The sequence below is a fragment of the Plodia interpunctella genome, chromosome 2 (genome assembly GCF_027563975.2).
Source record: "Plodia interpunctella isolate USDA-ARS_2022_Savannah chromosome 2, ilPloInte3.2, whole genome shotgun sequence".
Taxonomy (NCBI): Eukaryota; Metazoa; Arthropoda; class Insecta; order Lepidoptera; family Pyralidae; genus Plodia; species Plodia interpunctella.
In genome coordinates this window covers 8,391,085-8,412,870 of record NC_071295.1, presented here as the reverse complement: position 1 = coordinate 8,412,870, position 21,786 = coordinate 8,391,085, and the positions used below count along the sequence as shown (strand labels likewise).

At 36.9% G+C, this 21,786-nt stretch overlaps 2 protein-coding genes across 4 annotated transcripts in view; both read right to left on the bottom strand.

The window, feature by feature from the left end:
* Positions 1–13: 13 nt before the first annotated feature.
* Positions 14–6,781, bottom strand: T3dh (Type III alcohol dehydrogenase). 2 transcript variants are annotated; one of them, XM_053759800.1, is made up of 9 exons: positions 6,475–6,780; positions 6,171–6,249; positions 5,410–5,618; positions 4,616–4,812; positions 4,044–4,195; positions 3,406–3,567; positions 2,598–2,779; positions 1,033–1,303; positions 14–484 (listed from the first exon to the last, which is right to left on the bottom strand). In XM_053759800.1, the coding sequence occupies exons 1-9, from the start codon at positions 6,525–6,527 to the stop codon at positions 401–403; spliced, it is 1,389 nt and encodes a 462-aa protein (XP_053615775.1). In that variant the 5' UTR covers positions 6,528–6,780; the 3' UTR covers positions 14–400. The 2 variants fall into 2 exon arrangements, with proteins under 2 accessions (XP_053615775.1, XP_053615781.1); XM_053759806.2 differs by lacking the exon at positions 5,410–5,618 and having other exon boundaries at positions 6,475–6,781.
* Positions 6,782–7,236: 455 nt separating this feature from the next.
* Positions 7,237–21,786, bottom strand: part of Asap (ArfGAP with SH3 domain, ankyrin repeat and PH domain) — a 43,362-nt gene continuing 28,812 nt past the window's right edge. Inside the window, exons 5-17 of one of the 2 annotated variants that reach the window (XM_053759770.2) lie at positions 20,547–20,792; positions 19,914–20,175; positions 18,914–19,138; positions 17,533–17,755; positions 16,984–17,164; positions 16,065–16,346; positions 15,680–15,799; positions 14,977–15,208; positions 14,584–14,682; positions 13,998–14,089; positions 12,801–12,851; positions 11,087–11,284; positions 7,237–11,004 (exon numbers count right to left, since the gene is read on the bottom strand). In XM_053759770.2, coding sequence (XP_053615745.1) covers positions 10,807–11,004; positions 11,087–11,284; positions 12,801–12,851; positions 13,998–14,089; positions 14,584–14,682; positions 14,977–15,208; positions 15,680–15,799; positions 16,065–16,346; positions 16,984–17,164; positions 17,533–17,755; positions 18,914–19,138; positions 19,914–20,175; positions 20,547–20,792 — 2,409 coding nt within the window. In that variant the 3' untranslated portion in view covers positions 7,237–10,806. The remainder of the gene's footprint in view (positions 11,005–11,086; positions 11,285–12,800; positions 12,852–13,997; positions 14,090–14,583; positions 14,683–14,976; positions 15,209–15,679; positions 15,800–16,064; positions 16,347–16,983; positions 17,165–17,532; positions 17,756–18,913; positions 19,139–19,913; positions 20,176–20,546; positions 20,793–21,786) is intronic. The other variant, XM_053759778.2, reaches the window with a different exon arrangement.

Genomic DNA, 21,786 nt, shown 5'->3' with positions numbered 1-21,786 from the left:
AGGAAACAACATATTGTAACAAAAAATATATTTATTAAAATCCCTGTAGTATATAACATAATTAACAAAATAACAAATATATAAATCTATGTATATAAAACAATAAGTCTTACTCTGTATGTTTAAACTTAAAATCTACGAAAAACAAAATGGCACAATGATATTCAAAATATTCAAATAAAATTTTAATATTTTTATATATATTTTCAGCACTTTACATATTTTTTTACAAGTTTGTTAGATTAAAGGGCCAGTCACCACTTCCTGATAAAGTATATTGTAATCTGACAAATAAGCTAACTAGATAAATCTACCTGAAGTCATTTGCCAGTTATGTTACTGATAGGCTATCTGCAGAGGTAAAACAAGCCCTAATATATATAAAGTAGCCAGTAATAAATTAGTAATTTTTAATCGAATTTTCTAAAATTTTGGATAGATCTTCTTCAGTCTGGGGTAGAGGCGAAATTTGCAGTAGACGTTGCTGGAACAAAAATTGTATGTATATTTGTCACTCTTTCTAAATAAATCTACTGGACCGATTGTTATGAAATTTGCTACACGAGTAAAATATAACCTGGAATAACACAATACTTTTTATCTAAAATTTCCCACAGGAGCGAAGAAGCGAAGTTAAATTATAAATACACAAATGCTTCTGAAATACATACAAATGAGTTTGTCACATAATATTAATTACTCAACCGAATGTTATGAAAATTATACATACAAATTGCTAAGTTGTACTATAAAACATTACACAGCATACTTGTAGCGTGTGCTTCCGCCCTAGAATATGACCACTCCATATCGTCTTGTGGATAATGCGACCGAGGGGCACGTAGCCTAGGTAGCTGATACGCAACAATAACATTCCCAAGGAGGTTAAACGTCATTCGGCCGATTGTAAAATGAGCGAACCGGCGTTCGCGGCGTCACAGCCCCGTACGAAGCCGTGAATGTTCACGGCTTCGTACGGGGCTGTGACGCCGTCGCGGAGATGACAGAGAGAGAAAAAGGGACACAGCATACCTGCGGCAATGCACCTTTCACCAAAACCGGAATATCGTCCCCGGAATAACCGAGCGCGCCCAACCCGCTTTCAATCTTCATAACATCCATATACTTCAGTATTGTGTCCGATAGTACTTTCCCGGCGTCCGCCTGCTTCTTCCCCGTGATGTCAGTGCCCAGAAGGCTGGCTGCCTCTAGATGCTTATCAGGGTCGCTGGGGGCGGTGAAACGGAACACTGCAGGCGCTGTCACCACCACGGAGAGACCATGGGGGATTATTGGATCGCTCCTGAAAATAAAACTCGAAATATAGATCCCCTAAAAAGTAAATGTGATATTTTAACTTACTTCTAAAATATCATATTATACATAATAAGACTTAACTGCTGGATGTTGCTGCTGCGGAAGGATGCTGAAGTTATTTGTCAGTTACATACATTCGTATGCTAGTCAGAATCAACACAAAGACAGACTTTTTGTTGATACAGTAGTTGACATTGCTTTACAAGGGAAAAATCAATAGAATAAAATATACATAAGGAAAACGTTTAAAAAAATGGGAATGCAAATTGTTTCAGTACGAGGAAAGTAAACCGCTTCCAGACGAATATACCTACTTTAGTAGGAAGTTCATCGTTCTTCTCAAGTTCTAGTGTATTTTTAACATACAAATGAAAAATAACTTATGAGTTGATGTGCTCTCTAGTAGCTATACAGGGTCACTGGGATCAAACGCGAAACCTCCTAAAGACTACTTGGGTACATCAAAACAAGCAACTTTTATTGTACAACTTTTCATGATTCGTAGTTTTTTTTTCATATAAATGAAAATACAGTCTAATTTGCGATTCTATACATCTTAACTGCATGTAATAAACCAATTAACACGAGACAGTACAGTAGCGTTATGTAGCGGAATCGAATATAGTATACCGAATGTAGTATCGAATTAACGTTTTATTGAAACGACATAAAATTAAGAAAGGACATTTTTTTTGTATTTATTACGTTTAGACAAAACTCGTAGAACAGAAGTTGTTAATCTCTATGTACCTTATGTATAAGGTTATGCGTTAGATACCAGTAACCCTGTATAATATTCTAACCCTAATTAGCTCGCGCATTCGCGGCAGTCTTCATGTCCGTGACATAACATATTCCAGGAGTGCCGCCTGCGCTGGTACGGCCACGTCTTGCGTAGACCGGCAAATAACGTAAGAAATTTAGCGTTCTTCCACTTTCTTACTCAGCCATTGAGCGTTGGAGTCCAAGATCCGCGTTCCTACATTTTAGTCTCCACTTCGCACGTTCGTTGGTATCTCTAGTTGTCGGACCATCCCTTCAGATCAGATTCTTGGATATGCAGCTTTTGGCAGTCCAATCCTTAAACATAAACCTTAGAAACGAAGTTCCTAGTTCCAGCGATGGTGAGAAAAATCTTCTTCAGGCCTTCAAAAGAGTACCAGAATGTAATGAAAAATGAAAAATGTTTATTACTAGCTACTTAGTGTCTGTGACCTTCTAGTAAGTGAAGAATCATTACAGCTTACATTCTGGTACAGTTTTGAAGGCCTGTCACTCACCCATAGTCCTTGGGGACGAATGTCTTGACGTTCCCAGCGATGGGGTAGGCGAGCCCGTGGCAGAGATGCACGCCAGCGTTCCCGATGCCGACCCCCGCCATAGTCCCGGCCAGGTGCATACTCGACCGCGCATCTAAATCGTCTGCGTTGTACACTGCACGCGCGAAGTGCTTTTGGATTATCTGTGTGATAAATTGACATAATTATAACCTCGTTCGCACTATAAATTTGTATGGTTAGTGGTCAGTAGATTTTAGACTAAATAGTTAGAGATAACCACTTAGCGACTAGCACCGATAAGTAGGAGGAATAAGATAAATAACCCTACCTCTTGTCTAAGCGTTATCCCGGTAACGTCCGCCGTCCGTTGCTCAGCCGTCAAAACCCAAGGTCTGCTTTCCTAATCTTCCTTAGAAGTCGTAGTCGTCCTGAGTTTTTAACCTTACTATCGTATTCTAATTCCAACATTATACATATAATATGAGAATTCGTTTGCCACGCCACAGATTACATATTACTTCCTCAGTAGCCACGCTTTCGCGTAAAAATTGCTAGAAGGATTTCGATGAAATTAAAATATTTATTTTAATTATTATTTTATTCCTCCAAATTCCCGTAGAAACCTAGGACTAAAAATATACGGATTTCCAATTGCCATGATCCTGACCAATCACACCCGCTTAATAACAAAAATACATATAACAAGATAGATACATTATAACCAAAACACACAGATACTGATATCAGTGTTTTTGTTTTTTGTTATATAACCAATATAAGTAAGTAGATAAAGATTCTGAAATGTTACTTGTAAACAAAATCTGGCCCACACGTCGGATATCGGGTTGCTGCCTTGGTAGGTGGGCCTCAGGGCCGGGTTTGCCGGCGCGGGGCCCCTCTCCGTGTACGGAATGGCCGTGAAACTCTCCAGCGCATGGCAGAAGATGTCCCAGCCAGAATAATTTGATACCTAATGATGATAGAATCCTTACTACGCATCAATAAATCTAAACTGAGTTTACTCTCATCTCCCAGCAATCTGGCGGTGACACAGACTCAAAAGCCAGCCGCAGTGAAGAAGTAACACGTAAAATACTAGTATTCAGGCATTTTATTACATATCCACATATCTATATGTTTTCACAAGGTTTCCAGTAATAATCGAGGAATAATAAGGAATAGCTGTGGTAAAATAAATAAAGGCGACTTTGGACAAAGACCAACTGTATAAGAATACAGTTGGTCTTTGTAGGATAAGAATCTATCCTAACTAATATTATAAATGCGAAAGTAAAATCTCAACCAATCTTCTTGAAAATGTAGTTTATAGTATGGAAAATGGGGTACTTTTCATCCCGGAAAAATAGCTATTCCCGTTGAAAATTTACGCGGGCGAAGCCGCGGGCAACAACTAGTTTATTATATCATTATAATGAAATAACTAACCTTCTCTGGTAAACTGAGGGTGTGAAGAGGGTCTATGATGGCAAGGATGGGCCGCAACGCAGCGTGGGAGATGCCAGTCTTGGCGTGAATCTCTTCGAAGTCGAATATACTAGCGCCAGTCGTCTCGCTGCCTGTCCCACTTGTAGTCGGTACTAAGAACAGGGTAAAAACACATGAAGTTGAAGTTGCATGAAAAAACAAAACCACTAAAGCAACTTCTTTCTAACATCCCTCAAGGACATTTTTCTGCAGGCTCCGATGCTCAACGGTACTGTGAAAGTAATCGGGAAAATGCTCAAATGAGAAAGGCATCTTGTCGATCGGATGTACCATTTAATCGGCCCAGAGGTTAACTATGCCGTGAAAGAATGACAGACAGATATTCGCACTTATAATAATGGTAAAAATTATAATTGTCATATTACATACCTACTTACTTCCACAACTGCCTTGACGTAGTAACATCTACTACCATTCAGATTTTTTTTATTCAATTATTATTAAAACAATACAAGAACATAAGAGTATACTATAGTTAAAGATAGTTTCGTTGTTAATTGTAATGCACATACTTGCAATCATAGGTTTAAGCTGCACTGTGACTGGTTTCCCTTTACCAACAGGTGCATTTACGTAGTCCAGGAAATCTGCCTTTGGGTCGCTGTAATACAGATTGGCAGCTTTACATGTGTCCATGACAGAGCCTCCGCCAACCGCCACAAAACTGTCAAAGTTCCCTTCTTGTGCGAATTTCACAGCATCTTTGAAACTGTAATCAAAAACAAAAGTCATAAGTAGAAATTGTGGACGATTGTATACAATACAAAAAAAAATAATATATTCATGAATAAAGGACAGAGCGATTGATGTCGATGTCGTACAGGGAGATCAAAACAATGGCTAAGGATAGAGAGATATAATATATAGATAGGAAGGAACTCCACAGACAAGAGCGACGTTATTAAACGATGAATGTAAATGAATAATGGTTGAAGCAGGTTTCAAAATCTACATGAATTTTATAGCTACTAACCTTGTTAAGTATGTCAACAAATTTTAATTTTTACTGTGAATAACAGGACAGCTCTTTAAAACAAATGCCATCTTTTATAAAGGTTAGTTAGTTAGAGTTAATAGGGATACTTATGTATAAACCATCAAAAGTCTGTCTGTTCCGGTTTCACGGCTAAACCGTTGGAACGATTTTGATGAGAATCCGTATGCATATAGTTTAAGGCCCCATAGGTTTTCTTTTATCAACCCACAATTGTCTATTATGAGGATGGAAAGTTTGTGTTCTGCTTTCGCAAAATGTGGGTGAAGTCGTGGACAAAAGCAAGTAAAAAAGATATTTAAATAAGCATACCTGGTATCAGTAGGTTCCACCTTGACTTTGTCATAGACCTTATAATGTATACCATTCTTTGTAAGTGAATCCAGCACTGCTTTCACTGGACTAAGGCTGACCAAGTTTGGATCTGTCATGACACAGACATTCTTAGCCCCAAGATTCACAAGATCTAAACCTACTTCTCTTGTCACCCCTATCCCATACCGCACAGTGGAACATTTTATCTGTGAATGAATAACTTTTTCTTTTCATAATTTATAATGGCATAGAATGATTTCTTGCCAGTTTGAGCCTTTATGCTGGCTCGGACTCTTTACTTTATGTGAACTTAATCAACAAGAAAAAAATACTGTATTTTACTCACTTCAGAAAAATTATTACATATATATTATTATATAGAATAGACAAATATATGTAGTTATAAATCAAAGGTGACTCATATTATGGAATTTTCCCAATGCGTAAAATGCTGTGTTAAGGAATGTAAAATCCATACTAATTATTATTACTATTATTTATTATATCCATACTGCCTGTCTGTTGCACTTTCAAAGCTAAATTGCTGAACAGATTAAGATGAAATTTGGCAATATTTTTTTTTATTTCTACCTCTAGCGATCACAAATAAAATGGTGCAATTTTGCTAGAGCAAGCAGAGCTGCACTAGCAAAATTGCAATTTGAAACCGCTAGTTATATCCTTTATACATCATCTTATATGTCAAGTACAGGGAAGTATCCACAAAGGCTAGAAGAGCTAATAAAAATGTTACTTACCTCAAATGCATAATCCTTAGTGGGTGTAGAGTTGGACACATGAATTTTGCCTCTATGACCATGAGCCGGACATTGACAACTGAAAATATTATGTATATGTGTAATGTATCTTTTCCGGTTTTCTTCTCATGACATGCATGTATATTTTCACAGAATGAATATTTTATACCTACTACTTTCACATAAGTATAGCAGTCTTTGAACGATGATTTTATGAACAAAATTGCTAGGTACTATTAATATTTAAGTTTAAATGAAGGGTTATTATTAATTCAGTATATTTATATATTCAAGAATGACATACCTAGCAACATCGATTGTTCTTAGTAGATCAAAAATCCTTTTACGTGAAGCCATTTCTGAAAACTTTAAATTAAACTATTTTGTTTGTATGACCCTTTCGACAGATGAAACTTATTATTTTTAGTTCCAGCGTTGAGAAAAGCTTATCTCGTGTTATTGTGATAGTAGAGTTATCAGGGGAAATTATCTGCTTTTTATCTTTGTACTTTGGCTTCAAATAAAAGATAAGAAAATTATAACTATGTGGCTTCTAAAAACCATACACACAAAATAAAAACACAACAAACACTATCTACTTAATACCTACGTCTGTCTGACACATTGAGTCTGACATGACGACTGTGTCAGCAATGACATTAACCTGTCATTTTTTTTTTCAAGAAGAGCTCGAGAAAAACACACGCAGCCATGTAATAATAAAAATAAAAAAGTGCTCTGATCCATGAGGCCTACTGAACCAATGACAGAGATAACAAAATACACCTTGTACCAAATTTATTGGGAGCACTGGCTCTAATTTTACCTTTAGCTTCACGGGCTAACTCCTTTAGCTATCGACTCATATTCTTTTTAAAGTATTTGAAACAAAAATATTCAACAGTTCTATTCTACAAGGGTACCTAGTTTTCACACATCGGGTGGAATACAAAAGGATAACCATGGGGCACTGCCTGTCATTGAATTTGAATAGTGCTTCATTACGTTCATGGATATAACCAATGTTTTTTATTCGTGGGTATAAGATCTAAATAAAATACGAAAGTAGACATCGAAGTGATGTATTAATAAATTCATACAGATTTCGTTCACATACATTACACATTAGAAAAAACTATATCAACTACAACTTCATAGAATAAAACATCTTACACTCTATTAGCATCATTTGGTTACATAACTGTTATATAAGTAACATACTGATAAGCTAAAATGGCATTAAAATACTTCATCACAATTAGATTTTCACAATATATTAAATAAATATGATCTATGTATATAGCTCCGACAAAGTATAAAACAAGTGAATTAATACTTGCTAGAATACTCAATTAATATATCCAAATTATAATAAATTAAGAAATCCTATGCAAATGCACTATGCTAATCTATTTACAGGTTTTTCTACAAGAATACAAACATAATACAAGCATGGCAATGGAATAATCACATTTTACAAAATATAAAATGATTACGCAACGAGAAGTGATCGTATTCTCCACCACGTGGGAATCAAATTATCTATTGATGCATTCGTAAATACCAAACAGTTTTTCAAACCAATATTTACATGATTTGTTGAAAGTTGAGTAAAATAAAAAAGAACAACACTTTTCTATACATATTCACTGCAAATTAATTACATTGCTATTTTTAATTGAATAATGAAATATAAAAAATATTGTGTGACAAAACACCGGCACAATATTCTGCTACTACTAAACATTATGGCAACGCGCTCAAATACGTAGGTAACTTTATGATATTCATTACGTTTTATTTAATTATAAAAACTAGGAATGGGATATGAATCATTGGTACAGCTCACGGCACGCCAATTTGGATGGACAGTTTGTAATAACTACATACTCGTACCAGCCAAAATATGACACTACTGCAGCATAGCAAAAGAAGATTGAGGAATTGTAACTATAAAAAATACCGAGAAAATATGTTTTTCTGGAGCAGCTGCATACTCATGCTCAAAATTATACTTGATCACTTTTGCGCTTTTTCGCTTGGTGTGCAAAGCCGAATTTATATGACGAAACATTATGCATTGTACAAATTTATTGTAGGTTTAAACGGCCCAGCTAATAAAACTACATGAGGCTATGAAGTCTGGAATGTGTTACTAAAGTTGAAGAACAATATACATACATTAGTTATTTTACATCTTGCTATACAAACACGTATGCTATACAACTACAAGTACTGACTGGTTAATCCATTGAATGTTAAACTTTAACATGTAATAACAACAAGTATCAAAGATCTGAATTTGAGAAATTCCATAGGGTGATTGGTTCATTTGTCTGAGTGAGAATTAACAATTCTGTGGTAAACTTCATAAGAAGTCATGTCAAATGCTATTACGCGACTGGAATAAAATCTGACATCAGTATTAGCAACCAACTCACTTGATAAGAAAAATAATCTAAATCCTTTAAATAAATACCTAATAGTAGGACCGTATTTAGTTAATGGTTTAGAACAATAATAAATATATTAAACATATTTTTTAAATTTCTTAAGTCCAGGATTCCACAGAGTGCCGTTTATCAGCTAAAAAGATCAACACTTTTGCTAGGAAACTTTAAGTTAGACGATCATTATTTGGCTATCAGACCCGTTGAATACAATCCACCTATGGCCTCTCACATAGAACATAACCTCTAGACAGCATGCACCAACAATCTAAGACACGTCAATATCTACGAGAACAAACTACAACAATCAAACAGTCACTGGTCCGATAGTTTGTTGATATATTTTTCACTACAGATCACATAGGTTTTTGGCAAATTGCTCTTACTGTACAAACATTTTGTGGGATATATTTCCTTAGCAACTATTTGTGAACAATTTACTTATATCTGGATTAACTTTTTGCCATCGATTCTTTTATTTTGCCACTTGAAAACCTTTTTAGCCACGAAGTACGAATAATATAAAACTTCTGCGTTACAATACAACATCAAAGTAAAGGTTGTATTAGCAAAGTATGTACTACAGACGGGACCAAAATACTGTAATAGTTATCTTTGAAAAACTATTAGGTCATGACCCAACGATGAGTGAAGTAGACAATGGTTTAGCAAATTTTCTCAAGAAACTATGAAAATACAGGGCGTGAGTAAACCCAACACTTCGCTTACATTTGGCTAATTCTACTTACACTGTGTAACACAGAAATTTATTCAATCATGACAATTAATATTAAAAATACGTATCTATGAAGCAAAATACATCTTAAATATATTACAAACGTATCAACTCATACAATAATAATACGTTACATTAAGTAGGTATAAAAAAAAACTTCAAGTCGAGTATAATCACTTTTCAAATTGGCGTTTTACGTAATTCCTACTATACTACATACTTCCAAAATTTACATTAAATTTTGTGAATTACATGTTTTTGAATTGAGCTGTATTTGTACAAACGCTTTTAAAGGCATACGCGAAGAACTAAGAGAAAATATCCATAATATTTAATTGGAGCAATCGTTTCAAACAAGTTTTGTCTTGAGCAATATCATTGAAATAAAGACGAAAATACTAAAAACCACTTCTTATTAGTTTAATAATACATTAATATTTTAGAGAACTCCAAAATAGAACATTTACTTACGCCAAAAGATTAAACATGTCAAAAAATTGTAATGCGTAAAATATTGATCAAAATAGAAATCAAACCCGCAACGGGACGGACTATCTACGTTGGTAGACATTATGTTGGTGTTATAAATTCCTATTCTCACTTCACTAACGATCAAATTGGAAAAGGAATAAAAGTGTAATATTTACAGCTAATTGAAAAATTGCAATGTAAAATTTACTTCCAAAATTGGAATGGTTTAAATGTGTGAGTATTAAAATTTTTATTCTAAAACAGATTCAACGTGAGTTAGTAGTTATATCACACTATTTAGTAATTATTGTAAATACATGATAACGATACCTTGTGAATAACATTGAAAATTGTTGCAAACCCATAAGATTTTATAATTCGGCTGCTTCAAAATGGACACCAGTGTAGACTGTCATGTCAACTGATTTTTCAGTGGCATTATACTGGCAACTGGTGGAGTAACAGCTGTGCATAACAAGTGAAGTCTTTTATAAATAAGCTCAAAATTCTCACAAGATTTTAGGCCAACGTAAATTGATACTGCTTGAACGAGAAATATAATAATGAACGCTCAAGGAATTCAGGACATGCGCTGTGTTAAGCAGTCTCATTCACAAATCTGGCGTGTGACAGAAATAGACAATCTGCCATGTATTCGTTCCCTCTTTGCGCACGAAAATTTGTTATTGAACGGGCAGAAACCTTTGCAAAATGTGCAATTTTATAATTTTTGCTGTCACGAAGCCACGTTTTTGGCCAGACGAATCGCCTCAGCTCCGAATCTTATTACGAAACTTATCACGTAATACCTTTTATCTTACATCCCGCGTGCAGTATTATCTTACACAAATAGATTTTAAAGAGATCGTTACTAATTCAGCTAAGCCGGTGGCTGGCGCTTGGCTTTTACAAAGATGAGCTGACTTGTATGAACACTGGACGATACTGACCTACATTCCTCACAGCCACTATCGCTGTCCTAGTCTGGCAGCATGTGTACGAAAGAGACTGGGAACATTCCTCTGCGGACGGTCCCTTCGACTTGTCCTTCCATCCAGTTGTCATCTTCGGTGCGTTCGTTGATGACAACGATGACTTCGCCTTCGCGGAAGGATAGCTCGTCTTCATTGTCCGCTGAACAATCGTATAGCGCCCGACACCTCCTTAACCCACCCATCTGAAAGACAAAAAAGGCTTTAGGACCACTTGTACCTAAACACAGAGATAAAATAGCAAATTAAATAAAAATATAAACATACCATAGTGATAGAAGCTGATGGCGATCGCGAATGCACGCTGGACGTATCGGAGACATCTAGCGAGCGACTGTCGCTGCGCCGCGAACGTTCGCGCGACACCGAACTTTCGCACGACAACGCTGAGTGGACGCGGCTGTCGTCCAGACAGGGGTCCGACATATCGCACAGTTCCAATGACGAGTCCTGACTAGAGCATTCCTGGAAAAGTGTATACGTTTTAGTCAGATTTAGTGTTTGCTACGGGTTTCTAGATTAGACACTAAGCTGTAAGGCAGGTACACAGCTATTGTGTAGAGCAGCGTTCGTTTTTTGCGTGAAATTGTACGCAGCTACCTACAAGTCCGTTAAAAAAGCGCACGCATTATGCATGCGCAGTCGGTGTGGACCAGCCTTTAGTTGTAGATTTAGCTAAATGATAAACAAAATAAACTAGTTTCTACTCTAGTACATTTACTTATATTTTAAAAACAGAAGTCGTGTTTTTGTTACATGGACATAATGATGATAATGACTTCCAAAACTATGGTAACATAATGTTTTAATTTGGTCAGATATAAGTCCTCTTAGAGACTTAGTCTACATTTTGCAAATAGTTGATTTGTGTTTTAAAATACATAATTCAGCATGCAATGTTATTTTCTCACAAAACTGTGCTATATCACAAAAAAATTACAATGGTGAATGAAGCTTTATTTAACAGCAAAGGGAGTATCAATCAACTTGTGATTATTAAAAAAAAACATTTGAACTTTGAATACTTTCTTAAGAAATCAACTTCCTATGCATTTTCTAATTGATAAATTGATTTCATTAATAATGATAAAAAACGACAAAGCCGAAAGCTGTTAAGACATGCATTTGAAAATAGCTTGTTTCTAGGACAGGTGGAAAATCAGGCCCTTATAGGACCTTGATATTACTCGTATGAAAATAAAATAGACAATAAATAGATACGAAAAAAGTAATACAAATGTCAAAATATTTCCTTACGAGTGGCAGAGAAAATTTACAATGAAAATGACAAATTTTACCATGAGCTATGTAACAAAGGACCGACATACCTTATGATATACGAGAGCGCAGAAACTGATTGTCAAGAGGTAAAAATAAAACAAAAACTTGCCAATTTGTAAAAGCAAATTTTAGTGATTAGTGAGCCGACGGAAAGAATAATTCGTATCGATTTAATGCGATAGCACTGATTTTGCGAGAAGGTGGGTAAACTAAAGTTGCCAGATTAAACATAAACTGAGTCAAATGCTTTTACTATACATAATATGTTCTTGCCATAGGAATTTATCCAAAGTATTGGATATGGCGTCTATAATTTCTAAAGTTATGATCATAGATTAAGAGTATCGGTCTCACTTATTAATATTTTTTTATACTCTAATACGGACTTATTGTTTTATTTTGTCCCTATCTCTTTTCAGTATTTGATATTGAAAGAAGAGAGACAAAACAATGAATAACTATGGCTTAATTAGAGTATATGTTTTATTATTAAGAGATGCGTCTTTGTGTTTACGAATTTTCTAGCAACTTCGATCCCACCTTATGTTTCAAGCATTATATGCCAACTTAATAGCGCTTTTTAGAATTTTGTCTGCAGTCTCTTGACAATAAAGTCGATATATTAAAACAAAGATTAAATCCAGGGCGTAACTCAAACAAGGGTAAAGCTAGTAGTACACTAATCTCTCGCAACGTTTACCCTTCTCAGTTTCGTTTTCACAGCCTTATCCAGGTGCAATCTATTTTTCTTCTGAAGCAAAAACAAATACAATCTGTACTATTTCTGTTAGTTGCTTTATATTTACATTTATTTAGGGTGTAATATGAACCCTTTATAGTTTGTTAATGTCACCTCTTGCAATTTTAATTTTTAAATTACTATATTTTGTATATAGTTCCGAAATTATGAAATTTCATAAATAGTCTGTAGGCTAGCAAATCGTCATTTAACTTTAATGAAAGAATATAAATATTATAAAACTCTCTACATATTTCATTTTTTCAATTTTAAAACATAAAGCGTTCCGAATCGAAAACGAGTATTTCTATTTCGGCAAAGAAAGAATCAAATAACAGATAAAATAAGAGGTTCATTTATTCACTGACTGTAAAAATATCATTTGTTCCATCTAGTTACATTGTAGATACACGTATAATATTTAGCTCGAATTCAAAGTCGAAGAAAGTCTCAGATTTTTACGTAAAATTTTTAATTACATAGTATTTATCAAAAAGCTACAAACTACTGGCGACGACCACGGCTGAGAAGAAATGTAAAAAGAAACTCATTAATAATTGTTCGCTCTCGAGCGCTCCACGCTAATGCAGGGGGCGAAATGTGGGTTTGAACTCCTTCTACTTCTCACTATCGAGTCGATTCGCAGTGAGACGCAGTTAACCAATCATATTGCGGTGTGTTTGTCGCCGCGTCACAATGGTCTCGTTGCGAATCGACTTCAAATTGAGGAGTGAAATGCAAACCACTTCACCATCTGATGCCGACTTCACAATATCCGCGAATAGTTCGCTGTCTTTGGTGTATTCTGCATACTTTGCTTGTTTTTAATTGTTGTAAATAATAGCACTCATACAAACTACGCAATGTTCATGTACTCGCATCGGCATCTGTCAGAGTTCGGCGACAGTGTGGAGCCGACATGAAAACACGTCGCGCGTTTTTATGGCGTTAGTATATGTATACTATTATTATAAAGAGAAAAGATTTGTATTTTCATTTATAATGAATAAACTCAAAAACTACTGGACAGATATTGATGAAATTTGGCAGAGATAGAAGAAACGTTCAGCAGTAACGTGGGCGACATTTTTTTTTCTGATTTTACTCGTGCGAAGCCGAGATTGGCCGCAAGTTATGTATGTATGGTGTGGTATTTACCTTCCGGGGCGGCGGCGTGGGCTCCTCGTGGTGGGCGCCGTTGTGCAGCGGCGGCGTCGGCGGCGGCGCCCCCGGCCGCTGCTTGCCCAGACCTGCAGCGGAATATGTTATTATCATATATACAGTGATATGAAGAGGAGATGACATTGTTAGAAAGCAGACCATTTTCGGCACTATGAATTGGATAAGAATATGTAGGAATGCGGACTTTGGGCTCCGACGCTGTAGACTGGGCTCGGCTGAGAGCTGAGAAAGTAAATCCATACTTCCAAACTATCCTTGCTAATAAATGTAAAAATGTATTTGTTTGTTCTTTCACATCAAAAAAAACTTTGCATTGAGATGATTAATAAGAACCAAAAATTGTAAATTACGTAATTAATAAAAGCGATCAAATAAAATACCAAGAAATTACATGTCAATATATTTATTTGGTTATTTAAATACCATTTTTATACAGCCTAAGATATCCTATGATATTGATATAATATTTCTATCTATTGCGAACTCTCGCCACCTATACCTATATGAATGTTATTTCCCACTTTGACCCTGTCAAAAGCCAGTATATTTAGTATATTGTTACCGTGTAGCGGATGTGGCGGTGGATGCGGCGCATGCGGCAGCGTGTGCATTGCGGCGGGCGGCAGCGGCGCCACTCGCTTCTTCAGGCTGCCGATGTTATCTACAATACCAATTACATAAGATTAGAGAAGAAAAAGCTGACTCTGGGCTCCGACACTCAACGGTTGGGGAAGTAACCGAGATCAGGCTAAGATGAGAGCGATGTATATATCTACACATACGATTAAATAAATAAATATTTATATTCATACAGTCAGGGTTGTCACCAAATATGAATGACGTGTATTTGTATTATGTTTTTCAAAGGTTAGACTTTATAGATAATAAACTCATAATAAAAAATATAATTTTCAACTGCAATTGTAATATAAAAACAAACCAGGCAGGTACTCACAAACATTCGGCTTCCTGATTTGCGCAGACGGCGCATGGTGTAAAGAATCACAGGTCGACGACCTCGAACGAAGCACAGGGGAATCCCCTCCACTATTAGTGGCGCTGGTAATCGTCCGGTCGCTGGCGGCGAGGATCCGGTCACTGGTTGTGATGGTGCCGGTCGCTCCGCCGGCATACGATGGCGGCCGCGACCGGGGACATTTCTTTTCCGGTGTCACGCTGCCATTTTGCTGAAAAAATTTAGATTAATCTAAAAAAAACAGCTTTCGCTAGTAGGATCGCATGGCCTGATTGTATCCTTAGTACATTTATAGGACAAATCAATTGGCAAAAATGTTAGTCAAGCAAATAATTCGCGTCATTAATATTGTACATGAGCGAATGGATGTATTCCAGTGCTCATTGAGTGAGTTCACAGAGGTCACCTTATTTGTAATTAGTTTTAGATTTAAGTCTAAACTGTCGCATATGTACCTGTAATGGTAGTTGTAAGTAATAAAATAAATAAATAAGTTTTAGACATTACATTCGGGCGGGATTGTTAATAAATCCGAGTAAATGTGTTATTTATTTATACAACAAAACAGCGCGGTCTCTATCTACAACTACCTGCATACTTTGATCCGTGGTACTTCAATAGAAAACTCTTTATATCTATTATTCTATAGTTTCATATTCTATAGTTTTTCAGGATTGCTTACCCTTTCATCAATAACGGTGTCATCATCAGAAAAGTCCGTAGAGCCATCGTCGTGAGACAGATTCCAGTCAATATTTATGTTCTCGAATATACTCTTCTCCCTCTTATCTACACTCTCCAACTGAAAACAAAAACAAAATTATGAGTTATAAGCTATTTAGACGCATCAGTCTGTTCACAATTAACTCAGTAACTAAGTGATGATTATAATTCGGTTTGTATGTAGTAATGAAGTTTTGATTGTATGTAGACAAACATTAAATTCTTCAAAACCGGAATACCAACAGAGTACTTACTTGGTTTTTTCACCTTAAAAATACTTAATAGGCGTTTTACGATACATATCGCACATTTCCCCATATATCTAAGTTTATTATCAAACTCACCAATTCCTGACACGCGTGGTGACCCATCTGCTTGGCGATCAGCAACGCGGTCCTTCCACTCCCATCTTTCAACGACCAATCAGCGCCGGCCTTCAACAGCAACTTCATAGGCTCTGTCCTGTCCGTAGCCGCGCAGAGATGTAAGGCAGTCATGCCCGACGAGGTGGTCTTGTCGAGAAGCTGGGAGCCACCGTTCTGGACTAGAAAATCGACAATGTGGAGGCAGGAGCCGTCGCCTAGTTCGCGGGATATGGCTAGGTGGAGCGCTGTTTCGCCGCAATCCTGAAAAATAAGCAACTTATAAAGACCTATATTTATTAATTCAAATTTCTTAAATTCTTCGAAGACGTCATCTTTGAAGAAAAGGCTGCGGTGAAGTTTGTTATGCCGTTTAAATTCTTCTGAATTGTGTGAAGAATCACTTGCATCTTGGAAGAAGACAGTAAATTTTGTCGTCAATGAGTGATGTATATTATGATAAGATTAACAAAGAATTTAAATGGAAGGAAATTATTTAAAAATCGAATGAAATGTTGAATTCTATTGCTCGGCATTGATGTTATTTCCTACTTATATTGTAAATATGAAAGCTTAGATGTTTATGAGGATATTTTTTACTCAATCTCGCAATCTTTTTGTGCGTTTTTTATTACACAGGTAGAATAAACTCTAGAATAACATAGGGTACTGTAAAAAAAAGCGAGATTTAATGAAAACCGAAAATCTTAAATCATATAAATAATAAAACTGATCAATTGAAATTACATTTAATTATTATAATTAGATATTTAAATACCTATCTATACTTTTTTTTGCGGTACCTAGTGTTAATTTATTAGCGATAAAATAGCTTTTTCTTTTTCAGCATTTATCTTTATTTCCAACACATTGTATAGGAGTAGTGGGCGAGCGGCCTCACCGAGCAGGGCAGCGGCGCCGCCAAGTCTGCGCCCTCGGCGTAGGCCTGCAGCAGGTTCTGCAGGTGGCCGTTGTTGACCGCGTGCTCCACCTCCGACTGCCGCTCCGCCGCGTCGCGGCACGTCTGTGCTGCGTACGCGCGGTACACGTACTTCTCTCTTATGAACCGCAGCCGTTCCTCCCTGAACATACATGTTCGATTGTAGAAGCTACCTTGATCGAACGCCGGCATGGAATTAATTTTATAGCTCGTGCATATTGAATATGAAAATTTGTATGAAATTTTAACGCACGAGCACACGGTACGATTTCATAAAACCGTGCAAAGTTTTGGACAGAAATTTGGTGTGCACTGGGGCAACAGTGTCATTAAAATTTGACAATTGACTAAAGTAATATCACACAATGTATACATTATATTTGGGCTAAATCTTTGAGAGCAGTTGAATTAATAGAATAATTATATATTAGAATAACTGAAACACATACACGCTCATAAGTACACAAATATATATGAATAAGCCGTTTCAACAATAAATAAGTTCCTCACATTGTACTCTCCGGCGTAAGCTTCTCCCTGTCATCGAGGGTATTCTCCATGATCTCGTTGAACATGTGGTTGCCCATGTGGCGGGCGACGAGCAGCTGCGAGGTGCTGAGGCGGTCCAGCGTCAGCGACTGGATGCGCGAGATGTGAACGCCCAGTTCGCGGTGACTGCCCGAGCACTCTATGCAGACTATGATGCCGAAGTTTGTCGACAGCCAAGTGGGGTCTGAAATAAAGATTTAAAATCCTTAGGTACCTGTTGACTGCGTGTAACAAATCGTTTTAGCGATTGGACCGCCGTCGCAATTCAACCTTTTTATGTATAAGATGCAATAATGATTTATTATTGTTAAATTACAATAAATAGAATCATAATCATAAACATTTATCGTAATTATGTGGAGGCATTAAATAGATTTATAGAGTTCTACATGTTTTTCCAAAAGCATATTTTTTGGCATGGATTTGTGATTAAAATCACTCAATCACTCATTATGTTCTTATCCAAGAACCTAATATAATCAAGCTTTGTTTTTTACTTGGAAAGTCTTTAACTGATTTGTCTATAGGCGTGTAATGATTATAATATTAATTTGGTGATAAGAACATTTTTACAGGCTTAGATCAGTCAAATACTCAAAACATATTCATGTATTTTTAAAATACTGCTTAAACATTATCTCTATAATATATACAGAGATATATTAGCACCACCTATTTAAACTACTTTATCAGCTCTGGAAAGGAAGTGGCATTCCTATGTTAGCCGAGGCTCGGAGTAGTGACCAATCAGGTGGTCAAGGTTAAACCGTCTATAGTAACTACGCTTTTAACATGAAGGTAAGTCAATGTAAACAATACCTACCGCTAGATTGGTTTATAATACATGAAATGAAATAAATATAATCAATTTTGTTGGAATTCGAAAAACAGTCGGCTTGCCTTTTGCAAGTAAAATAAACATGCTGATAGACAAAGCGCGAGAGGTTGGGCGTAAATAAGTATTCAAGGTTCACAAAGGAACGAATATTTTTGCAGCTACGCCGCGAGCACTATTAGGCCAAAGTCGTGGACAATAATTTTTAAAATTTAGAAGACCGCCTTCATTATAATGATACCTAAACTAAATAAAAACAAACGACTAACTTACCATTAGTCGAACTGAAATTGGCGCATACTTAGAATATAATATTTACGCGAAGAAAAATTTCCAGCACTTATTTTCAGCCGTTACCTAGTGGTGGTTACCGGTGGCGCCACGATAAATACACTTGGTTACCGGGCATGGCTCTCACTGCTCTAATGGCCAAAGTCGTTGCTTTCCCCCGCTTGGTGGCGAAACACCCACAAAAACAAAAACTATAATTCTACATCACTAACTCACCATTGGTCGAGCCGCAATCGGCGCACACTTGGTTGCCGGGCATGGCCCTCACTGCTCTAATGATAGACCGCTGAAGATCTAAAAGCGAATGGCCAGAGTCGTTGCTTTCGCCGGCTTGTTGGTGAAACGCCCTCATCAGAGCCCCTTCTTTACAGTTTATGAGGACTGAAGTCCACGCCCGCTGTTCATTTTCATCGTCAGCTTGGAAGTGATAAGTACGGTTATCTGAAATCACAAAATTTAAAGAATCAGAAGAAAATAGTTTTGGGCTGATTTAGAAATAGGTGAAGATCTAGTCGAGTCTAGCGGCTACCTAGATACATTGATCCACCAATGCCTAATATGATAACGAATGTATGAAATATGTTGAATAGGTATATATATTGACTAGCTTGTGTTCGCGGCTCATGTTAAATTTCACATATAGAGCAGTACAGGAGTACTGCTCTATATGTGAAATTTAACGTGAGGTACATTTTAGGAAAAATGTATGGGAAGATTGCTTGAATAGGTAGAAAGTGAAGACATAACAAACAACCGCGCACTTTCATTTATAATGAATTAGACTATTATGAGGCCAATAAATTGATACAGTTAACAATAAGAACATATGAAGTATTAAAACTCCGTCCATGTTACATAATAATATAAAGGTTATTATGCCCATATGCGAGTGTAATAAATACTTATATTCTCGAGAGAGTTGTCTCGAACTTCGCCAATTTATTTGTCGGGGCTCCGACACAATATCAATAATAAATGAAATGTCTAATAGGAAAACTTCCATATGCTGAACAGCATTTCAGATTTATTGTTTGTACATTATATATATTTTAGGCAATTCTTTACATACTTTTAACTTCCATACATTGCATGTGATTTTGATAACCTACCCTTGGATAAATTTTTTAAAATCATTTTTTCTTAAATAATGTGCGATGCTCTATAGAGAATCTTGCGGATATTCAAAAAGTGATAATGTAGACTTATCTGTACTTACATGAGACTAGATCGAACGCCCTCTTATCATCAGTCGCTACTTTAATCTGGCACGTGAGCAGGTTAACTCGCGCCGGTGGTTTATTCTCGTCTGCGTGGAAGATATCCAGGAACCCTTCAGCAGTGACCCTACACCGTCGCTTCTGCCACACCCTACGGACCTTCCCTTCGGATTTCTTTAAGAGGTAACCGCTTCGAGTGACACCATGCTGCTTGTCCCCTTGGAGCTGGTGGAGCGAGTACCCGCCTACTGACGATGCCACCTGAAATGTTAACATTTATTGTGATGTACAAATCAAAACAAAAGGCCGAGGCCGAGACATTTTATTTATCCAGTGTATATTAAGAAACATCCACACCACATCCACACTTCTTTCGATAATTATAAATACGAAAGTATTTATGTTACGCGTTCGTAATTCAACCGCTGAACATCATATTTATGAAATTAAATGAAGATAAAATGAAAGATCCGGGCTTTAAAAAAACTCTCAAGTCTGCCAGGTCTGCTAAAGTTTGTATAAAACATACAAAATACTGCAGATGACAGGTAATACATTTATCTATTTATTACTCTTTCAAAAGACGAATAAATATTTAAACATATTCAAGTAAATAAACGCAGTAGTATTACCTCCCTGTCTTGCGGTGCGGCTGCTCTCAACATGTTCCTCAGTTCGAGCAGCCGCCTTCTTTCGTCGTCCTGTTGCTGTCTTATCTTCTGCAGCTGCACACTCAAATCAGCCACATAAACACCAAAGTGTTCAATCGTCTTCAGTCCATCTTGGAAATAATTCGTCTGCGCGTGGTAATATTCCACCAAATGCTGCAGCAACTCAATCCCTTTCTTCGTTTTGATCTCATTAAACTTTATCAGGTACTAGAACAAAAAATATTCACTTGTAATCATAGACGAACACTCGAAAAATTGAATGGAGCAGGTCACGTGTAGGTAGCAATCAGACAGGGCGACGCCGAAAACGGCGCGTGGGCACGCCTCTTATTACTTCATCAGAACCAATGGAACGCCGGGCAGAAGCGTCCAGTTACGACTGAAGACGTACTGAATTATCGGTGCCCTTCCGCGAGTTAAAATTACGCTTCATGACGCACGAATACACTTCCACAACATAGTGGATCCAGATTTGTCTCAGTTGTGCAATAATAAGCCGGGATGCGCGACCTTGCTCAACTTTCTTGGCGTCCCGCCGGCGAAGCATCTGTTTAATCAGCTCATTTTGTTATTGTTTCAAAAATTATGGATACTCTTGTCTCAGGAGTGTGAATAAGGAAAAGTTTATTTATATCAATGTTTTATTATTGGATCGGTGCGATGCGTCGTGCAAACAAGTTGGGTGTGCGTGGGTTGTGGGTCTGAGGTGATTTGGGTTCGTGTTAGCACGGAGCCAGACTTGGAACAAAGCGAGGAGGGTCACAGCCGCTGCGGCCCTGCGCGGCGCAAGGCCGGTCGTCGACCTGACGCGCGCCACCGTGGTACCGCACTGGCCATAGGGCTTCTAGCTTTCCTTTTTATTTTTGTACCAATGGACAATGACCTCGGGAGATTTTTGCAGCTGACGACTGCTAGTATTATTTTGCAATTATTTTGAAACAGAACATGGATTTAATACCGAAATAGATGAAGACATTACTAAGGCGTATGGATGGAACTAACTCCGAGCCTTGTGTGATGATAGATCCACCATTAGTCAAGTCGGGTCAGCTTTCGAAACAATAGCACTAACATACATCAGAATTTTACTTAGCAAATAGCGATCGACTGAATAGAGCATTGTTAAGAAATATAGATATTTATCAACAGCTTTATAAAAAGACTTACTAATAATGTAAACATGTAGAACAAGTTATATCCG

Bases quoted from the DNA above. Each gene is read 5' to 3' on its own strand.
- T3dh (XM_053759800.1), bottom strand. From the start codon at position 6,527: ATGGCTTCACGTAAAAGGATTTTTGATCTACTAAGAACAATCGATGTT. The intron at 5,619-6,170 runs GTAAGTAACATT...ATTCATTCACAG, and splicing joins CTAAGGATTATGCATTTGAG to ATAAAATGTTCCACTGTGCG. The intron at 1,304-2,597 runs GTGAGTGACAGG...TTTTATTTTCAG, and splicing joins TTCGTCCCCAAGGACTATGG to GAGCGATCCAATAATCCCCC.